The sequence below is a fragment of the Patiria miniata genome, unplaced genomic scaffold (assembly GCF_015706575.1).
Source record: "Patiria miniata isolate m_02_andy unplaced genomic scaffold, ASM1570657v1 HiC_scaffold_14, whole genome shotgun sequence".
NCBI classification, from domain to species: Eukaryota; Metazoa; Echinodermata; class Asteroidea; order Valvatida; family Asterinidae; genus Patiria; species Patiria miniata.
In genome coordinates, this window is record NW_024037052.1 from 1919285 (window position 1) to 1940263 (window position 20979).

At 40.1% G+C, this 20979-nt stretch overlaps 1 protein-coding gene across 1 annotated transcript; it reads right to left on the reverse strand.

The window, feature by feature from the left end:
* Window positions 1-1115: 1115 nt before the first annotated feature.
* On the reverse strand, window positions 1116-18100 carry LOC119721870 (ornithine decarboxylase-like). Its single transcript, XM_038191806.1, has 11 exons — window positions 17953-18100; window positions 15493-15589; window positions 15085-15161; window positions 14684-14856; window positions 13595-13729; window positions 9924-10089; window positions 7864-8038; window positions 7342-7451; window positions 4290-4416; window positions 3089-3176; window positions 1116-1331 (listed from the first exon to the last, which is right to left on the reverse strand). Exons 1-11 carry the CDS (start codon window positions 18067-18069, stop codon window positions 1298-1300), a joined length of 1299 nt encoding a protein of 432 aa, XP_038047734.1. The 5' UTR covers window positions 18070-18100; the 3' UTR covers window positions 1116-1297.
* Window positions 18101-20979: the final 2879 nt, after the last annotated feature.

Here is a 20979-nt window from a genome sequence, read left to right on the forward strand (position 1 = left end):
TTTTATTGAAGCTGTCCAATTATTCATGTCACTATTAAGATCATCTACTCAATGAGCTGAGCGTTAAGTTCATTGTTGCATAACATAACATAACAATCAAATGTCATGCTCCTTTAAATAAAGCTCCAATAGCTGAGCTCAGTCAAGCGAAGGGAATGTATACCTCCGTGGACAAACAGGTTTCGCACATGAAATGTTCAAATTAGCATAGCTCAACGACAAAATGTGCAAATGCAACGATTTTTTTCGTCACATTTGCTTAAAGGCCAGTACTTTAAAAGCTACTAATCGACAGTTAAAATAATTTTAAAAAATAGGTGAAAATTGCTGTCAAATGGATGGGTGTCCTTTTTTTTAACCACCCTGTATACAATAAAGGAGACCCATCGCTGCCGCCCAACTTTAACATGATCGCTCTGAACAGTAGTAGCATTGCCAAGGTCTACCAACAACTAACCAAACTTTACTTATCTCAGTTTTTTTAAGGGAAGTAAAAGTCGCAAGGAATTGAATTAATACTACATGAGATTCATTCTAAGTTGCCGAAAAAAAATCAAAAAGAATTTATTGACTGAAAAAAAAATTGTATACAACAAAACTCAGAACAAGAATTTAACCGAAAAAAACTAGTAAAAACCAATAGCAAAAATAGTGCTTTGAAAACAGCCTTAATAAGGCTTGCTGTTTCATCTTTGTAAACAATTTCGGTGTCACGAAATTTAATCCGAAATTAAAAAAACCCGGTGGTGTCCGGAAATTGGGCACAAAATCGTCTGAGTGTTCCCCAACGTGGCGCACTTGAATACATCTCGAAAATTTCAAATAACATTTAAGAATTTTTGTAAAGTTGATAAATTCTGATGACCATTTTTTATCTCTACTTACATAGCCAACTAAATGTTTGTCAGAAAATTATTTTCTTATTTTTGGGGGGCATTTCAATGGGTTTACTGTTCACTTTGAAATAAATCGGAAAATCACGCCGAACTAAATTGTTCTTCTAACTTTGTAACAGGTAGATAAACTCGTGATTTATCAACGGGAGTGTTTAGAACTTGATGAAATTGCATTTTCTGTGAAATTTCAGTTAAACCTTTTACTCTAGCTAGGCGCTACAGGCAAAAAATCAAAGTGTGCCACGTTATAGGGGCCGTGCCACGTTAGGGTACATCAACAATATACTGCCCCGACCATGAACATCCATCATGACGAAAAGCTGGGAATTGGTTGCACACCCTATTGCAACGTCAGACTTTCACTCGGGAACTGACTTCTGGCTTAAGCCTAAACCAAAAGTCTATTGTGCTGGAAAAGTCTTCTCCAGAACGAGTCTGCAAATAAGATATCGAGCAAATAATATTAATGCTAAAGTTGTTATTCCCTCATTCAAACGTTATTCACTTTTGATCGAAACATCAAAGGAAAATCCACCCATGTTTACACAAAGGTGTAATACAAATTTCAATTGCATTTTGCAAGTTGCGGACGATAGAAATCAAAACAGTTTTGTTTTTTTTGTTTAAATGAAATAATTATACAAATTGATGTTATAATTTGTTGGCAAGCACAGACGGTAAAGCTTTGATTATGAATGATAAAAAGTTGAAAGGAGCAAATTTGTACATTCACTGGACAACTTTAAGAGCGCCGATTTTGATTGGCACTTCAGCGCCATTAAGTTATACGCTGAAGTGCGTTCTCTATCGCCCACACTAAACAGACTTTTCTTGCCAACCCGTGGAGGGCACTTTGTTGCCAACCACGACGTCAACATCGCAACATCAGAGTAGTTATACATGTTTCCAAACATATCAGTGGACCAATAAACGCTACCGAAGACTTAATAACAATGCCTACTGTTACACAATGTACAAGCATTACATTCACTGTGTGGACTTCCGAACAAAAGATGTCCACATAAACCAGCAAGTAGCAGCACGAGAACAAAGAAATGTTGTGTGGACTTTCCCACATCCACACATGTTTTCCCCTCTCTGGAAAACAGGTTTAGAGGCATTTTGGGTTAGGTTTATCCGTGGCAAAATGAAGAGAAACACTAAAGGGAATCTTAGAAAAAAATTGGGGTTGAAAGAGTTTTCACAATGTAAGTAAAATGATTTTTTTTCACAGGTTTTTCTTAACTACGCGAAATCACAAGAATGTCCACACCAGGCATGTATAACGTAAACATGGGTGAGTGTGTGTGAGTTTGTTTCTGCATTCAATAGGGGACGTTGAACAATAGAGGACAATAGGGTCCCCAATTCCCGAGAGGTCCCCAATTTGGATTCATGTACAAACACATGGGAGGTCTTCCTAAAAAGTTGGTGAACAAACAAAAGAGGGACAATGGGAGATCCCCGATTACAGGCAAATACAGTATGTGCGTGTGTGGGAAGGGGCTGAATGTTACAGTGTGGGGGTGGGGGCGCCCAATTTCGGTTCAACCCGTTGGTGGTCAGTTATATAATACATTTCCAAGCGGCGACTGGGGGTGGGCGACGATTTTTTTTATGGGGACACGTCCCCCCCCCCCCCCCCCCCCTTGGCTACGCCGCTGAGGGCATAGTGTCGTTCGCCGGGATTTGTTTGGTGAGAACAGAGCTTATGTGCGAGAAGTCATCACAGCGACATCTCGTGTTCCCGTTGTCAATGGAAAAGAACAAAATGCACCTTGCACAGGCGCAGTTCTAGAGCCTATATTTTAGGGGGGGGGGGGGGCTCCTACCCTATTTTCATTGGGGTGCGCTGATAAATTCGTACAATCAATCACATTACCCAATAGTGTACAAATGCACCCTTTTCACAACTATGTTTTTAGGGGGAGACCATTAACGTGTGACGTCACCTTCTAACATTTTCTACTGCCATTTTTTGGTATGAAGTTTTTTTGGGGGGGGGGGGGCGCTAGACAAACGTTGGGGATTTAGCCCCCCCCCCCCCCAGAACCACGCCTGACCTTGCATTTTCAGTGTTGCAGAAATGCCGGGAATAGGACATGCAAAGGTTGTATGCAGCATCTCCGTAACAAATCAATTCTAGTCTAAAGTACTTTCCTTGAATGAAAAGATCGATTTGTATAGTTTACCGGATCTCTTTGGGTGCAATGTACCACGTTGGCGGCAGGCTGAAACCGTTAAAATCGCATGCACACGTAGCGGTATAGCCTCCCATATCTGATGACAGAAAAAAATAACACAAAATTGGACAAAATATTTCGGATCAAAACTAGTAATCTAATCATCCAATATTATGTAGCTGCATTAGAAATAAATTCAAAACGGTACTAACCAGAATTTACTGTTTTGAATTTATGTATACTGGTAAGTTAGCTGTTTCTTATTTGGCCCCATCCTACAGGTGTAGTCGATTGATTACTTACGTTAATAGGCGTTCCTTTGGCATACTTAGGTTATCATAGTTACTACTGTTTGTGTAAAACATTCTTGGGTTGACAATTTACTCGTAAAGAATGCCTTGAGTTCAAGGGCGCAGTGAGGGGGCGGGGCTGGAAAAGCCAAAAGGACAAAAAGAGAAAAGGGAGGGGAAAGGAGAAAGAGGGGAAAAAAGAAAACGAGGGGCGAAGCATATTATTATTAATTTAATGTATATTTTACAACATGGACGTTTTTCTTACAAAGCGTCGAAGAGAAATATCTGCACACTCTCGATTTTTCCACGGCCGGTCACTTCGCTCTGGTGAGTGTTTGCCCCCCTCAAGAAAAAAAACCTGGCGACGCCCATTCTCGAGTTTCATAATCACATGGTTTGGCGTATTGAAAGCAACTTCGAGCGTTTAGTAAGCCCCTTTACGGTGTGCCCCATTGGTAAAAGATTTATATGCAGTTGTGGGTGAACCGGCCGCGATCGGAACAGGCGAATATTTTTTCGCGTGATTCCAAAATTAACATAAATGAGCTGATACGTCACTATAGATATGAATATTCGCTGAAAACTTTCTGAACTGGGGCGCGCCATTTAAAACTGACGCAAACAAGCACATTAATGTGTTATAGGTTTTGAATATTAAAAAAAATCTCGTATATATATACACACCAGTTTTAAGGTGTCGCAAGCATTGTATACGCCAATGCGGATCACTAATTTTGTCATAAAAAATGTACGTCAATGGCAGAGATTAAGTGCGTACGTCTCATAATGCATGCAGGATACATCCAATGAGTGATCAGAATAATTGGCCATCTTTGGCGATAGGCCTAACGTAAACATTATACACTTTATAGAACATAATTATTCCCATTTTTTTTTAAAGAAAGACGTATACTCACCATGGAACAAGACAAACTCTCCAGTGTCCAACTCAGGCAACATACAGTTAGCCATGATGACGTCATTAGAATCACAAGTTGGCCCGAAAATTGTAGATGGCTTCAAATCGCGGTTTCTAAGTGGTTCCTGTGTTTTGATTACGTAACAATGAAGAAAAAGTCATATATGAAATCTGAGAGGTCGAAACAACTTCGGCGAGACCAATACTCGTTGCACCAACTTGTGGTTATATTGCTGTTGACTTTTGCCTCTCCCCCCATTTCTCAACCACGGGCTTCGTTCCGGCAACGAGCTTTAACGTCATTGGGTCCCTTGCCTTGAGAGAATATTGATCACTTTGTCGGTCCATTTTCTGCTGCGAAATCCTCTGAATACGAAACAACATTTTGGAGTCTTTTTGTTTGATAGAACATGAAAGGATTAGAAACGGTCGCAGCAGCGACTTAGACGAATTCGGAACGAAGCCGGGACTTATGCAAGTAGGCCCTACGAACATTAATAATAGTTGTGGTCTTCCCATTATAGGCTATTTATAAAGATATTTTACCCATTCCTATTGGTCGAAAGCCCGTCAGGTGGCGGGTCTTAAACGGTTGATAAAACACTGAAGACCAGCCGGAAATAAAGGTGGCCCCTTAATTATCATGGCAACAAATGCATTTCTGGTTTCGAAAATGTGTTTTTCAGAATTTGTAGGTTTTGAAGTTTCTAAATTTTGATAAAGCAAATATTTTACATCATTTTCAACCTTAAATATTTTTCTCCTTTAATTAAGGCTAGTTTTCATTGCTTTTGGAGCCTGTTTTGGTGGCATTGGCCCAGTTTCGTCGTGCAAATGAAAATAATGCGGACCGATATTACTTATAATTATGATGTGAATAAATAAAGGCCAACACCTTGGCTCATCTAACCCCACGCCGTTTAGGCTTCGCCCTCGAAGTACTTATCATCAGGATACACGTTTGTACCCCCCTCCCGCCCCCCTCCCCCACTTTTGAGAATCGATTGACGCCCTTGGTGATGCCAACAGGCTTTTACAGCTAGGACATATACCAGTTTGTACAGTGCTTTGTACGTTGAATTTGGTGCCGTTGACTAGGGCGGAGAAGGGCCTACGGAACACTGGTGCCTAGCAGTCATGTGGTTGCTAAGGCAAAGCGGCTGCCGTTGTTAAGCAAAGCTAATCCGATTACGTACTTAGACGCCATAGCAGAGCAGTGAAATTCATACACCACAAAAAAACATGGCCTTTTGAACGTTGTGTTTCTCAGAAAATATGCACAGTGTGATTGAAATGTTAAATTATAACGGAAGAAGAAATTCTAAACTTCATGTCAAAAAATCGCCGTGATCGATGACGAAACGTCAATACTAGTTACTGGTATAGCTGACCTTCAAATCTGGAAGAAATCGTTGGGAAACTTCCCCAAATCTCTCTATTTATATCAATTTCTAGAAATTTCTCAAAATTATTATTTCACGAGTAGTTGAACACTTATATTAACTAAGTATATATACCGAATTTTAGCTAAATATGTTGTTGCAAACGCTAGTGTTACACTTTGAACCATCTCCATGGCAAATTTCGACGATGATTTCTGCCGTCCCAACCCACATGCATTATTCAGTAAAGCGCCTTAGGCGCTACGGTTGACCGATTCCGGCCAAGCCACACAATGACGTATTGTAGATTAGCAAATTCATTAGTTCGCTCAACAGGACGCTGGGATACTCTGATGAATTCACGCTCTGATTAGTTGGAATTTGCGTGACCTGTAACCTGCGCGTCATCACGGTCATGATTCTGCAAGGTTTGAAACGGACGGCCGTTAAGACGAACTTTCATTACTCTTTTATTCCAGTTAAGAGATTTTTTTTTCGTTGAAAAGCGTAATAATGTAGGAAATTCTGTAAAGTTTATATTTGATGTAAATTTACAATTCCCGTCACAGTTGCTCAGGCTCCGTTTCGAATCACGAACGGTCGGATTGCATTATGCGACGCTCAAACTTTTGTCCACATGGCCCGCAATGAAACAGAAATCACATCCGATATGAAACGTGTGCATTTCTATGGGAAGTTTTCGGATAGCATTTGCGCACATTGTCTAACTGCGGTCTTGAACATCTGCAGCCAGATGCTTTATACAAAGGTCATAGGCCACTTCCTTCACAAGATTCTGTGAAGCTCATCAGCGTACCCCCAGCGTCCTGTTTGCAGGGCGGGGGGTACGAGCGAAATTCATTAGCGTCACTCAGCCTGTTTTGCTGTGGGTCTCGATATCGACCAATGAAAGCCGGCAAAAAGGGTGATATTTATCAATTAATAACTCGTGAAGGAGGTTTTTCTCAATTTTTTTTACTGCACACCATAATGGATAGGACCCTTATTAAAAACCTTACTCGGAGTCAGTGTGAATAAAATCGCTTCCACATTTCTTTGTTTTTTATTGTCCCAGCCACGTGGTAGCCATGCCAGGTCATCTATCACCAGATCCTAGTATGGACCATGGTACATCCACCAGAGGGGGTGTCAGTCTTGTGATCCTACTGGAGGGGTTGGAAATTGGCTGGAAAACGTAGTGTGCTTGTGCGCATTTACATAGGCTTGTGTACAAATGCATTGTTCACATAGGGATAATTACCTCGATCACCCTTGTGACCAAAATGGAACTGTCAATTGGCATTGGGGAGGTTAGTGTCTGGTTTTATTGACTGTTTAGGGCCTGAGGGATACCAGGGGTTAATCTGGGGTGAATGGTGGACTTTGAGGGCCGGGTAACTCAAATTACATGTCATGGATTGATTCCCTGCAGGCGTCTGATATTATACTGCCCAAAATTAGCCCGCCTAGTATTCGTGAGGCTTGAACAGATTGACAGATATTGCAAATGTCAGTTTTACATCTTTTAAAAATGCACGTAGCCATAGTGAATTTGGAAGGGGACGTGAACTTGGGGCATGCGCCTAAAGTGTTTTTGAACAACTATTGCCGAAATTCACATGCATAAATCACATCAAACCCGTTTCTAATGTTATGATTATACATTACGTGTAAGGGTTCTGGAAGGTCGAAATATTCGGGGTCGAACAGTTTCCCATTCAATCCACTGAAAACACCAACGTTCAAGTAGTATATCCAAATGAACGGTTCATCGCCATCTGAAATAAAGACAAAGCAAATATTTAGAAATCTTCTGAATCTTCTTGTCTTTCCAGAACTGCCAGCTTTCCAAAACCGTATATGAATGATGAATATGAAATGATATTTTGTTGGCAGAAGAATGCCAAGTGTTTCTTGTCCAAGCGTTCAAAAGCATTGTTGTTATATAAGGGAGTTTTTAGCTGTTTCAGGTATCCTTACCGTTTTCACGTCTGAGTAACGTTATCACTATGTGCTTTCTTTCTACGCGATACAGCAAAAGTGGTGCACGGACACTAACGTTTGGAGGTATGGAGGACTAGAATAACAGAAGTTAACACGGAAACTTACAGAATGATAGACAAGACGACAGCTAAACGATAGCTCTCAAAAATAGTACAATGTGTACCAATGGCCTCGAGGCCAGCTTACCTGATACTCTTTCACGCCGTTCATTGATGTCAACTTTGTTCACACGTTTGGCAATGACATTCGCCACTAGGTATCCTGCTGAACGAGTGTGAAATGTTCCCGGTTCGGCAATAATTCGCACGCCACTGCTGGCGGGGAAATGTTCGTCTAGTGCCCGGGTGATGACGTCTGCAAACTGGCAACACAACAACGAAATCAAGTTACTTAATAATAACAAAAATGACGGGTTTTTATATATAACGCTTTTGACTATGATTAGAGCGCTCTACATTATTATTACCCCTGATCATTGGGCCAATTAAACATTCCAAATACCATACCAGCTCCATGGGGAGTATACAGCTGGATGCAGCCTGTTAGGCGCAAGGAAGCTAGAATCGATCACAATAACCATCTCTGCCCTCACAGTCATGTTCCCATTTACTCCTGGGTGGAGAGAAGCAATGGGTGACAAAGTGCCTTGCCCAAGGGCACACGCACCATGACCCCAGGCTGGACTCGAACCCACAACCTGCAGAATTGCCCGCAGACCACGAATTAAATGCTCCAGACCACGAGGCCACGGTACTTCACATACTACATGATATATTCCAACCTTAAAAGTTACGGGTGAAATTTTCCTACAAAGGGGGATTTATACACACACAGAAAAAAAAAACCTTGAAAAGGAAATGTGCGCATGCATGAATGAATATTTTATACCAATACTAATAAAAACAAGTATCAAACAATGACTAGTTTCTCAAATCTGTACTGAAAACATATGGTAAACGTTCTAGGGTACGTCTCACTCCAATCATCTCAAATTTCCCGATAACTTCCCGGCTTTGGTTTGCAGTAGTCATCTGTGTTGATGGGTCGTCTCACTTCCTCGATGGAGGACCATCTGAGTTGGTTATCATGCATGCGACACTTTCCTTTTTCCTGTAGTTTCCTGTGATGAACTTCGCTGCCCGTCTCTTTACTTTCTTGAGTGTTTTTTTTTTATTTTTTTTTTTAACCTTTTTACCAATGAACCGGGGTGCCATGTATTCTGAGTATGATCACCCGTTATCCACGGAGCCATGTCTCCTGTATAACGTCTGATATGTCAAAGCATGCAGATTTAAGCGATCTCGCGCCTCAGCCAAGCGGAGTCGACTTTACTTAATCGTGCCGTCATTTCATTCCCAAATCAGGACTAAACTTGTGATTGGTCAATTCGAATGGAGTGATTTGTAATATAACAGCAGCCGGGCGCGTATCGCGTAACATATTAGGGGTGCACACCGGTAAATCGATCCGCCAAGCTCATGAATAAAAGTTATACCCTCAAAATATTCCATATTAGAGAGTTCTGAGCGCCGTAAAATTAGGGAATTGAAGAGATATGGTAGTGAACCTCTGGCCCGGACTTGGGGCTTCCATTTCTGAGCATTTTGGATGATATTGTGCTCGAAAGTGGCGCTATTTTGCCATGTTGTGGAGGGATCGTTTTTCAAGATGGCTACTTTTCCGCTTTGGGGAAAATAGGGGTCGTCTTCTTTGCGTGATAATATCTCGAAAAGTCAATGGTCAGCCCACCATAAATTGAAAAGAAATTGAAAGATGACACATTGATCATCATTTTTCTGTGCAGCTTGAATACCTGTGAGAGTTTTGAGTATTTTTCAAAGAATTTTGAAGTATGGGCATTTAGCACTAGTGTCTATGGGAGTTTATTTGCAGGTAAAATCTAGCGGTAAAAATGCGGTTGCCTTGCCTAATTAATAAGCGAATTTGCTCAAATGTAATTTAGACCATGGCTATAGCCATGGTCTATTACATAGACTAGGTGCCATGCTGAAGAAGTTAATGTTTTTAATAGTGAAGTTGGTCTACGAGTATTCTACAATGGAACCTTATCGTGAAACTGTGCATGTAAGGGGACAACTTCATCGAAACGTTCGCAACTCATATATTTTGCCCAAAGGAAACCTTTTGTGTAGGAAACTTTGAGTAAGGAAAACGTGCCTCTCTTTTGCAGGAAAACTTGATAATTCGAATGTCACATTTCTGAAAGCAAACATTTCATCCCTTACCTTATCGAAGGTTGCCTTTGGGTACAATCTTCCGGGAAACCCACCACCCAGGTCTAGCAGCTTCATGTTAAATCCGAGAGATGTGCCAATATCAAACAACGGCCGAGTGAAACGAATTGCATCCCTGAAAATCTGAGGGTTGGAAGACTCACTGCCTACATGGAAACTGTAGCAGGAAGAAAACATGAATATTGATAAGAGCAAAGTGGTGAGAAAACAATTGAAAAACCCTTCTTCTGTGAAGGTAGACCTGACAAAAAATAATCATTGGGCCTAGAAATGTTTATAGGCCTACATATTGCTTTTAATACTGATAATGTGCACCGAATACATGTGTAAGTGTCTTATAATCATTATAATTGATGCGTTTATAGTCCATCCGATTACGTATTTAGACGCTGTAACAGAGCAGTGAAATTCGTGAACCCCCCAAAACCATGGTCTTTTGAACGTTGTGTTTCTCAGAAAATATGCTCAGTATGATTGAAATGTTACATTATAACGGAAGAAGAAATTCTAAACTTCATGTCTGTGAAAAAAATCGTTGTCATCGATGCCGAAACCTCAATACTGGTTACTGGAAAAGCAGACCTTCAAGTCTGGAAGAAATCGTTCGAAAACGTCCCCAAATCTATATATTTATATCAATTTCTATGAATTTACGAAAGTTGTTATTTCACGAGTAATTGAACACTTATATCATCTAAGTATATTACGAATTTCAGCTTAATCTGTTGTTGCCAACGCTTGTGTTACTGCTCGAACTAGCTCTAAGGAAAATCTCGACGAAAATCTTTTCCAACCCAACCCACTTGCATGGTTTTCATAGCGCCGTAGGCAAGGGCGGATCCAGGGGGGGGGCCAAAGGGGGCCATGGCCCCCCCCCCCCCAAAACGAAACCAATTTTTTTTTTTATGTGACATCGCAATAAAGGCTGGCAATGAGTACACCAACATCTTTTCCTAAAAAAAACATTGGTTAAAGTGGTCAGAAATTGCCTCAGATCGCACCACAGAGCATCTAGAATCCAAAAAAATTTCGGGGCCCTTAAGCGGGCCCCGAACACCACGCCGTATTTTTTTGGACCCACTTTTTTGGGAGACCAAAATTTTTTGGCCCCCCCCCAAAAATTGTGTTCTGGATCCGCCCTTGGCCGTAGGCGCTACGGTTGACCGATTTCGGCCTGGCACAGCACAATAACGACGGGTAGCCTATATCAGCATATTCATCACCTGGCGTGACTTGGTGTGGGTCTCGGTATTGACCAATGGAAGCCGGCAAAAAGGGTGATATTTATCAATTAATAACTCATGGAGGAGGCTTTTATGCAAAATTTTAATGCACACCATAATGGATAGGAACCTTATTTATATTTATGAGGCTTGAAAAGATTGACAGACATTGCTTACGCCAGTGTTACAGCTTTCAAATATGCACGTAGCCAGGCCTATTTTTCCAATTTAAACGAAAAGTAAAGAACATAATTACAACGATTTTTAGCACATACTTGGAGCATTATAAGGAAAATAAACCCTGAAAGTTGCATGAAGATACGGTCTTCCAAACGGGAGAAATAAATTTTTAAAGATTTCGCCCGCCAACGTGAACGTGTGTGTACACGCCAGTTTCATTCAAAATAAAGTGTTACGTAACCTTTAGAAATCGCCCTTCGCAACCACATGGCTGAAAAGGAAGACTCTTCTTAGACTGCACAAGCAGGCAGCCAGGATTGTCGCCAATAACTTTGATTATGTTAACTCTCATGGTGAGGAAATTATTAGAGCGCTTTCCTGGCAGACCTTTGATCAAAGAAGGGATTTTTATTTAGCTTGTAATATGTATAAATGTGTTCATGGTTTAGCCCCAGACATACTTTGTAATAATATTGAGATGTATTTTGATAGGCATGGATTTAATACAAGGAACGCCGATTCTCTTAATGTTGTTCCCCTTAAACCTATCATTGAATGTTTTAAGCAATCTTTTAGTTATTCTGGTGCGGTTATATGGAACAGCTTACCTGCTAAGGTCCAAAATGCATCTTCTATTGATGGTTTTAAATACATGTATAGGAAACCTTATTTTTAACATATTTTTTTTACGCTCATAATTGCTTATTTTACCATTTTACCAGTGCTATTCTACAGAACAACTTGACAGCTGCAGATGTTGACCTGCTTAGGTCAACAATGAATCAATAACGGTTTTATAAACCTAAAGGGTGGGAAAATGGGGTTAAAGAAACTATTTTTTTAATGTACATCTTTTCCATCTTAATAGATAATCATTTTTATTGTTAGTATCTTAATTGTTCATTTTGCTATTTTATCATTTTAATTGCTGTTTTTTCTCTCACTATTTTTAGTATTTTTATTTCTTATCACAGGACCATAATGTAAAGCAGCCTTTGAGCTGATATTTTTGTATTCTGTATAAAGATTTTGAAATAAATAAATAAATAAATAGATAAACAAAAGATGATAGACTTTTACAAGTGGTAGCTTCACTATGAAAAATCAAGCATTTTTCAAGATGATCATGGACAATTTCGGACAAAAGGAAGCACTATTCGTTGCGGCACATTTGCGGAAAGGACACGTGGTGGTTTTGCCAACAAAAAACGACGAAGGGATGGGGGAGGGTGTGACACCTCCAGACCCTCCTTTAGCGGCGCCCGTGAAAAAAACTTGTTCTATGTGCTTTTTTCATTTGGTGTTTCATTTGAGAGCAATTATTTCTATCATTACTAAATTATTATTAAATCGTAAATTATTTCTTGTTATATACCAAATTGCATATAGCTTGGCCAGGCTATGGCATGCCTAAATCATGCCCTGTTGAAAAAGAAGTGCGATAGGTTTAACTCGGAATAACTTCAACAATTTATACCGGTACATGTACCTGAAAAACATTGCTTCGTGTCCAAATCAATTCCTAATCGGAACTTGTTCTTTAATGTGGCCCGCTTAAGCCGACTGATGTTTGGGAAAATACTGGGATAGCATGTAACTGCTTTTAATAAGTAAACAGGATGGTGTATAAATTCATCGAGAATTGGCGATTTTCGGAACCGGCAATTAACCCACGGACCAAGTTGTACTCTGGTTGTATTTGGATTGTTTTTTGCTCTCTTTTACTTTCTCAGTGTAAACTTAAACGTGAAATATCTTTGGTTAACTGGTTAGTGTTTTCTTTATGGAAACTGTATACAGCTTATGGTGGCAGAGTGATTTTTTTTCACCGAGTTAAATGGTCCCAAGATCACCAGATCTCACCCCTTGTGCCTTTTTTAGGAGTTAAGTACCGGGATAGTGGGTAAGGTGAATCAGCGTCAAGACCAAGGAATGGTAAGGCGGGCGGTCAGAGGCGACGATGTGAGCTGTGTATTACCAGTGATTACGTGCATTATTAGTGATCAGAAAGATTGTCTCATTTCATTCCTACAATGAAGTACCTAATCATTGTCCCTATATTATCACTTTTCCAATGTGCACTAACTTGTCACAATGCTGATTTTGACCGCTTTCATAGTTTTCTCATCCATCCATGACAATAACGTATTGAAATTAATATCATTGGATAGAGGACATCCTGGCCTTTTTTCTTTCTTGTTGCCTCTTTCTGAAATATTCAGCAAGTTTCTGATAATGTACATGTAAAAATTGTTTCACCTGATACCAACGACATCTAGTCCTAGTTTCTTGGCAATCTCCAGGAGGGGGCGTACTTCTTCCCCGCGACAACCAAATTTTGCTCCATACTTAATTGTAGCCGTGTCGTCGTCATAACGTATACGAAGTACGAGCCTATGAACAAAGAGAAAAAAAAAATATCGGGAAAAGGCATCCAAAAAAACATCAGAATAACCAGGGTTTTGTTTTTACCTCAAAGCCGACCCTTGAAAGGGCTTTGGTGCATTCGTCTGAGTCAACTTTTATTCGCTTCCGCGTAAATAAATGAACACAATAATTATAATACAGGGTGAGTCAAAAAAAAGCGGAACCCAAACCCCCAAAATTATATTTCATATTTTCCCAAAAATAATAACGACTGGAAAGCCAATTTCATACGCTACTTTTAGATGAAAAAAATACTGAAATTGCTCAATCCGTTCAAAGAATATCAAGAAGTAAACGCAATGACCCTAAAACCTCTTTCGTCCAGCAAAAAAAGAAGAAGAATAAAGCAATTTATTGTGCATTCTTACTGTTTGGAACAACAACAAAAATGACACAGAATACTTGTTTCAACAACTGTCAATAACTGTAGTACACAAAATCTTGATTAACAACCCTGCTTAGGCAAACAATGTGATTTATAAAATCCACTTGTTTTTTAAAAGATGGGCATTCAAAAGGGCCTTGCTGAATATTTCTAAATTTTAAAAGAAGGTTTTATCGCTGGTGATGTTTGAAGACACTGTGACGACGATTCTTGACATCGCATTTATGGACGAAAGAGATTTTAGAGTCATTGCGTTTAAATGGTGATATTCTTTGAACGGATTGAACAATTTCAGTAATTTTGTTATTTTAAAGTAGCTTATGAAATTGGCTTTCCTGTCACTATTTTGTTTTGGTGCTACATATTTTTTAAATACGAACTATAATTTTTTGGGCTTTTTTTATGACTCACTCTGTACGTTGGTAGGCCTATGTAAAGCGTAGTTAATTCTATTCCATACGATGTTTTGTGAATACTTTGCAATTATGATGAATCCAAATGTCATTTATGGGTTACAATCCTTAATCAATACTTACTGCGCTTTAGGGTGAACCCGTTTGACTTTCTGCAGTTCTTCCGCCGTGTCAAATGTCATGAGTCGTACTCCTTTCTCTTTCGCAAAACGAAGATGCGATTCTTGTTTGTAGGGATGAGCGAAGATAATGCGATCAGCGCTTGCTCCTAGATCTAGAACCATTTTGATCTCTTTCTTCAAGGAACGGTTCAAACAAAATACATTACTGGATAGTATAGGCCCAACCGAAAATAGGCCCATTAAAATAAATCTGATGGAAATCACGAACTTTCTAAGTACATGTGTGTAACTTGATACTATCAGGGTTGTTGTCAACACGTTATTTTCACCCCCTGATATATATCTGTACGCTCGAAGTTAAGATAATTACTTTTGACCCCCAAAAAAATCAAAGATACGTACCTTGCTAGCACAATCAAACGATTTACCAAGTCCAATCAAGAGACGAATGATCACTGGATCCGGGTTGCTTTTCACGGCTGGAAAAAATGCATACAACAGCAATTAAAGGAACCAAAAAACCAGGACTGGAATTAAAGGCACGTAGGAACTTTGGTAATTATCCTCCAAATGTATACTTACTAATTGAATGAGAAAGCCTTGCTCACAGTGAAAACATGACAAGGAAATAAAGTAACGGAACGCAGTTACGAGATGTCTAGTACAGCTAATCTAAAACATCAACAAATTAGTTTCATACACCCTTGTAAATATTTCGAGCAATTTTGTAAATATTTCGAGCAACAAACGAGGGAGGGAGAAGAGCGGACGTGTAGCATATGAAGCACATGGGTGCGTAAGTCTACTTACCAAAGAATACTTCGACATTTGGCAATAACTTCGCCCACAACTTGTCTTTGGTCACTACATCGCCGAGGTCGTAGAGGTAGAATGGATCATCTACATCCTTAAAAAAAAACAAGACGTTTCAAATAGAATGTCTTATACTGTAGTAAAATCGGTGCCAACTACCGATAACAAAATCTTGATCTAAATAGGCCTAGAAAAGGTTTCTGCATCTGTCGCTAAACAAACTCTAGTCTTTTCGTGGCTTATAGTGGACCAGCCAAAGTGGAATATGACACTTTGGACGGCATTTTGTGGTAATAGCAAGCAACCATGTCAGATCAATCAGTCAAAGGGTGGAGAAGACAATGTAGGTGGATGCCACCCTTAATTTTGACCCTAAATATACCTAATCTGCTTAAATTGTTAATCCCTGCAGTGTAATAGGCCTATATTAATTCCCATATTAGGGTATATTCTTTATTTTTTATTTTTTGAAAAGCCTTATTTTGGTAATTCTAATTAAAAACCTTACTTAAATAACATTTTCTTAAACATATATTTGACTTAATAATCATGAGGACATAGTAACGATCCAAAATGGCTACTATTAGACCCGAAAATTGTGCGCATTTACGTTGTCTCCAGATATCATCAAGTAGTCTTCCCAAACCTTAGTATTGATGAGCTTCAAATTCACCAAGTTGCTAACTGGCCCAGTTTCCCTATTCAAACCAAATGGAAAATCTGTGAACAATGATAACATTGTGATATTTAGAACTGTCCATTTTTGGTGGGTACTACATTGGCATAGTTGCGTTCGGGAACGTTCAATCTGCTCAGTTTCTGTAGCAGAAAAGCAGATGGCCACTAAATTGAACCACCTTGACAAAACGTTCAATCTGGTAGCAGAAAAGCAGATGTCCCATTTTGAAACGCCAGGGAAGGGCTAAAAGCTAAACATGCTTTTCTTGTAGCAGAAAAGCAGACGAGTAGAAATATGCATTTTAGCAAAATGTTCAATCTGCTTTTCTGGTAGCCAAAAAACCCAGAAAAAGTAGAAAAGTGCACTTCAACAAAACGTTCAATCTGCTTTTCTGATTTCTGCGACCAATCGGAGTCGATTTTATTAAATCGTTACCGGTACGTCATTTTATTTTAAATAAAAAGAACAGTAAATAAACAGACCAGTAAATAAACTTCTATAGACCTCAATGATAGTTATGCGCACTTAGGAATACTTACAACTCTCCAAGGTGTTTGAAATATACATCAAATTTAAGCTTATTTCATCATCTTTCATTTTCTGTTCGTTTTTTAGGGTTGAACAAATATTACCTTTGGGAGACAACTCCATCCAAAGATGATCAACCCTAAAATGACGCCTACGCTCGAACCATTTTTGCAAAATAGACAAATTTTAGAGGCTAATTTCCTCCGAATTTAACAGAAATACAAGCTCGCAGTCCTCTGGCTTCCACCCTTCTGTTGTACAAACCCTCAAGTTCATGGCCCTCAAAATACTCTAATAATAACGGAGAATTGGAGGGCATGCAAATCGTGATTTGTCCGGCGTAGGCACTTTTGGGCCTATTTATTTTATTGGCCTGAACTCAGAATTATGGTGTTCTACAACGGACGGGCAAATGTCGTGTGCGTGAGTTTGAAACGTCGTGTGCGTGAGCTTAAATGAGTGTGTTTAGTGTGTGTGAGTTTCAAACGTCGTGATCTGTTACACGGTACCCTCTGGAGACATTTGCACAATAGGGAACAAAAGATTGTATAAGTCTGCACAGAGCAATTTCTATAGGTGAATACAAGGTTATCACGAAATAGAAAGATGGATTTTACTTTAAAAAAAAAAGTAGTAATTTCCAAGGTGTGTTGATGTGTCGCAAATTGAAGTATTTTATGTAAGGGATATTAAGTCCAAATATCAGCCCAAGAAAGTAATTCCGGTTAAAAATTTCATTTTTGATTGGCCTGAACTCAGAATTATTGGAATTATTAAAAGGGACAGGCAAACGTCGTGAGTATGAAACATCGTGTGCGTGAGCTTAAACGTCGTGTGAGTGAGCTTCCGCCGTGTGTGCGTGAGTTTCAAACTGTGTGGACGTGAGCTCGAAACGTCGCTGCAGAATACCCGCAACTCGTGTAACCACCGGGTAGCTGGTTGCAAAGCTGTGGTCACGTTCAACTGCTCGCAATCAACCTTCTACCACTCAAATAAAGTCTAAAAACCAATCCCTGACCCTCTATACTGGCTAGCTGCCTAGCTGCCGGCGTATAGTCGTCGCTCTAAAGTAGTAGATTTTGGACTTTTAACTCTTTTGTTTTCAACACATCCCAGTCACTGCTCGCTTTGGAGTTGGAGTGTGTTATTATGTTTGTAGAATAAAAATGTGTCTACATTTCAGCACGGAGGTGCAAGTGCCCTTTCCAACTGACCTTGCTACGCCACTGTATTCTGCTCTCATTTCTTACCTCTCTTTTTGGTTCATCTTGGTCTTCGTCTTTAACCTTCTCGTTAGCAATGTCTCGAATCGAGGTTCCATTTTCATAAAGAGTTACTCGTAGATCAGGCGTTTCGTAACGTTCCATGACTCACAGGCTAATACCTCACGGTGGGAGTTTCGAGAGGAGAATAAAAAAAAAATAGGCAAACTAAAAGATAAAAGTCGGGCAGGTGGTAACATTCACTCGCTTACTGGAACTCCGGTTACCGGCCAAGGTTCAACTCATTACCCACCCGTTACAAAGTGTGGATCAGTATCCCAGTTCTATTGCTGCTTACGTGGGTTACCCTCCTCAAAAAAAGACTGAACAAATCCACAAGGTCATCAGATGAGATGTTATCTTGTTTGACCTGCCTAAGTGAGACCGAAGTCTGCTCAGTTTGGGTCATGTTCTCTGTATCCAATAACAGTACTGAATGATACGGGGTTTGTTTGTGCAAAAGGCTCTTAATGATTCCTTCCAGCCTCGCTTTGGTTACGTTGATTTGAATGGGCAAAAAAAAAGATGGTCGCAACATGATTATTGGTCTATAGTAGACTTGAACTTCAGTAATTAGACGGCTTAAGCCCACCTGCGCCGCCGCGTACCACCGGCGTTCGCTCGTATAGGCCCCCCCCCGCCCCCCCCCCCCCCCGCCCTTCAAACAGGACGCTGGGAAGGGCTGATGAATTTACGCTCTGATTTGATAGATTTTGCCTTAATTACCTGTGACATGCAAGTCTTCACGGCCACGACCCTGCAAGGTTTTAAACGGCCGTTAAGACTGGGTCATCACATTCTTTTTGGGTTGAAAAGCGTAATAATGTATAGAAAGATCTTCAAATGTAATGTAAATTTTCAATTCCCGTCACTCGCGCGGCTCCGTTTTGAATTCACGAAGGGTCAACTTGCATATCATGCGACTGCTTAGCCTTGGTCAATGCTCTCGTCGTTATATCCTCACGTGTATATCCTCACGCGCTATGCACATGCATGTAAAAATACAGCGCGAACAGCGACCTCACGCGGCCACTATTTTTATATGCAAATCAGTTGGGGACGATCGAGAGCCTTGGTTCAATCGTCCATGTGAGGTTTTGGGGGTGGTGCTCATTATGTTAATAGCCTTAGCTGACCTTAAATGTCGTTTTCTTATTGGTCGATCGTTGCGTGGAAACTTGCATAGTGAAACGTGGCACCGTACATAATCCATACACGTACACATTGTGATTCTCTGCACACGGCACCAATGCACAAAAACTGTGGTTCCTGTCACGTCCGCAAAAGGCGAATAGCTGCAAATAATTTGATGACGTCCGGATTTACCAAGGTGTGATTGGACACTCCACATATTAGCCCCGCCTACACTTATCTGTATTCGCATACGAGGTCGTGCGCTAGAAATCCAGCGCAAAATAAAGAAAAACATAAGCTTTTGCCGACGATTGAACCAAGGCTCGAGATCGTCCCCAACTGATTTGCATAAAAAAATAGTGGCCGCATGAGGTCGCTGTTCGCGCTGTATTTTTACATGCATGTGCATAGCGCGTGAGGATATATGCCGACGATTGACCGCGTACGGGACGAATAACGACGAGAGCATTGACCAAGGCTAGCGACTGCTCAAATTTTGTCCACATGGTCTGCAATGAAAAAGAAATCACATCCGGTATGGAATGTGTGCATTTCTATGAGGTTTTCAGATAGCACTTGCGCGCATTGGGTAACTGTACGGTCTTAAACAGCTGCAGCTACATGCTTTATGCATAGGTCATGATAAATTACCCAGAATGCCATCTTCACAAGATTTTGTGAAGCTCATCAGCCCTTCCCAGCGCCCTGTTTGCAGGGTCGGGGTACGAGCGAAACCACCGGGGTTGACTACCGCATACCGTTCCGGGGTTACGTGTAGCGCGCGGTATAATAACACACGGGATTCATCCTCGGCCCCAACACGCGCGTACGTCGATTCCCGACTTGAATAATCTGCACCCGCGTTTGTACACACAGCCTTGTGGTTGCGAAGGGAGATTTCTAAAGGTTACATAACACTTTATTTTGAATAAAACTAAATGTACACAGAAATCTTCACGTTGGCGAGTGAAAATGAATTTCTCCAGTTTGGAAGACCGTATCTTCATGCAACTTTCAGGATTTATTTCCCTTAATGATCCAAGTATGTGCTAAAATCGTTGTGATATATTCATTACTTTCGTTTAAATTGGAAAAATAGGCCTTGTGACGGGGTGTCGGGTACCAAATCTCAACTTCAGACTTGACAGGCTTGTATGTGTAATCGGGTGAACACGGTTTAATCTGTCCATAACAAATTACAAAATTTAATTTAAACAGTTGTAAATTGTAAGAATGAATCAACAACAATTTTTTTTATAATTGAAGTTAAGCAATCATAACTAATCACATAACATCAGGCAATTAACAGGATCGATGACACCAGGCTTGTCTGTGGGTCTACATGTACATTTTGTACCATTACACGCAATGACCCTATTGTCACATGTAATAAACGACAATGCACATACATGTACATTATAAACTATGTTATACTTGTGTGTGTTTTCCCCAAATTAAATACCGTAAACTTATCCCAGAACCCAAAGCGTGTCCATAATAACCAAACAAAGGGATTATAAATGATGAGTTATGTATATTTCACTTACGACTTTGGGATGACGTACTAACAAAACATGACATATGGCGACTGCAAAAGTGTGACTGGATGAAATATACCAAATAATAAATTTATCAATAAGGCCAACAACAAAAATAGTCGGTCTCTGGTCAGACCGACGTTCCGGAATTGATGCGGCGACGCGTTTTTTTTTTTTTTTTTTTGGTGGCTTTTTTTTCAAGCTTGAATTGTACAGACAAGGTGGGTATTATTTTGCTTTTTGGTGTCCTCATTATACATTGGTGTCCTCCATAATATGCCTTGGTGCCCTTTATCATTTGCCTTGGTGCAATTTCCCAATTCCTTGGTGCTCCTTGGTACAA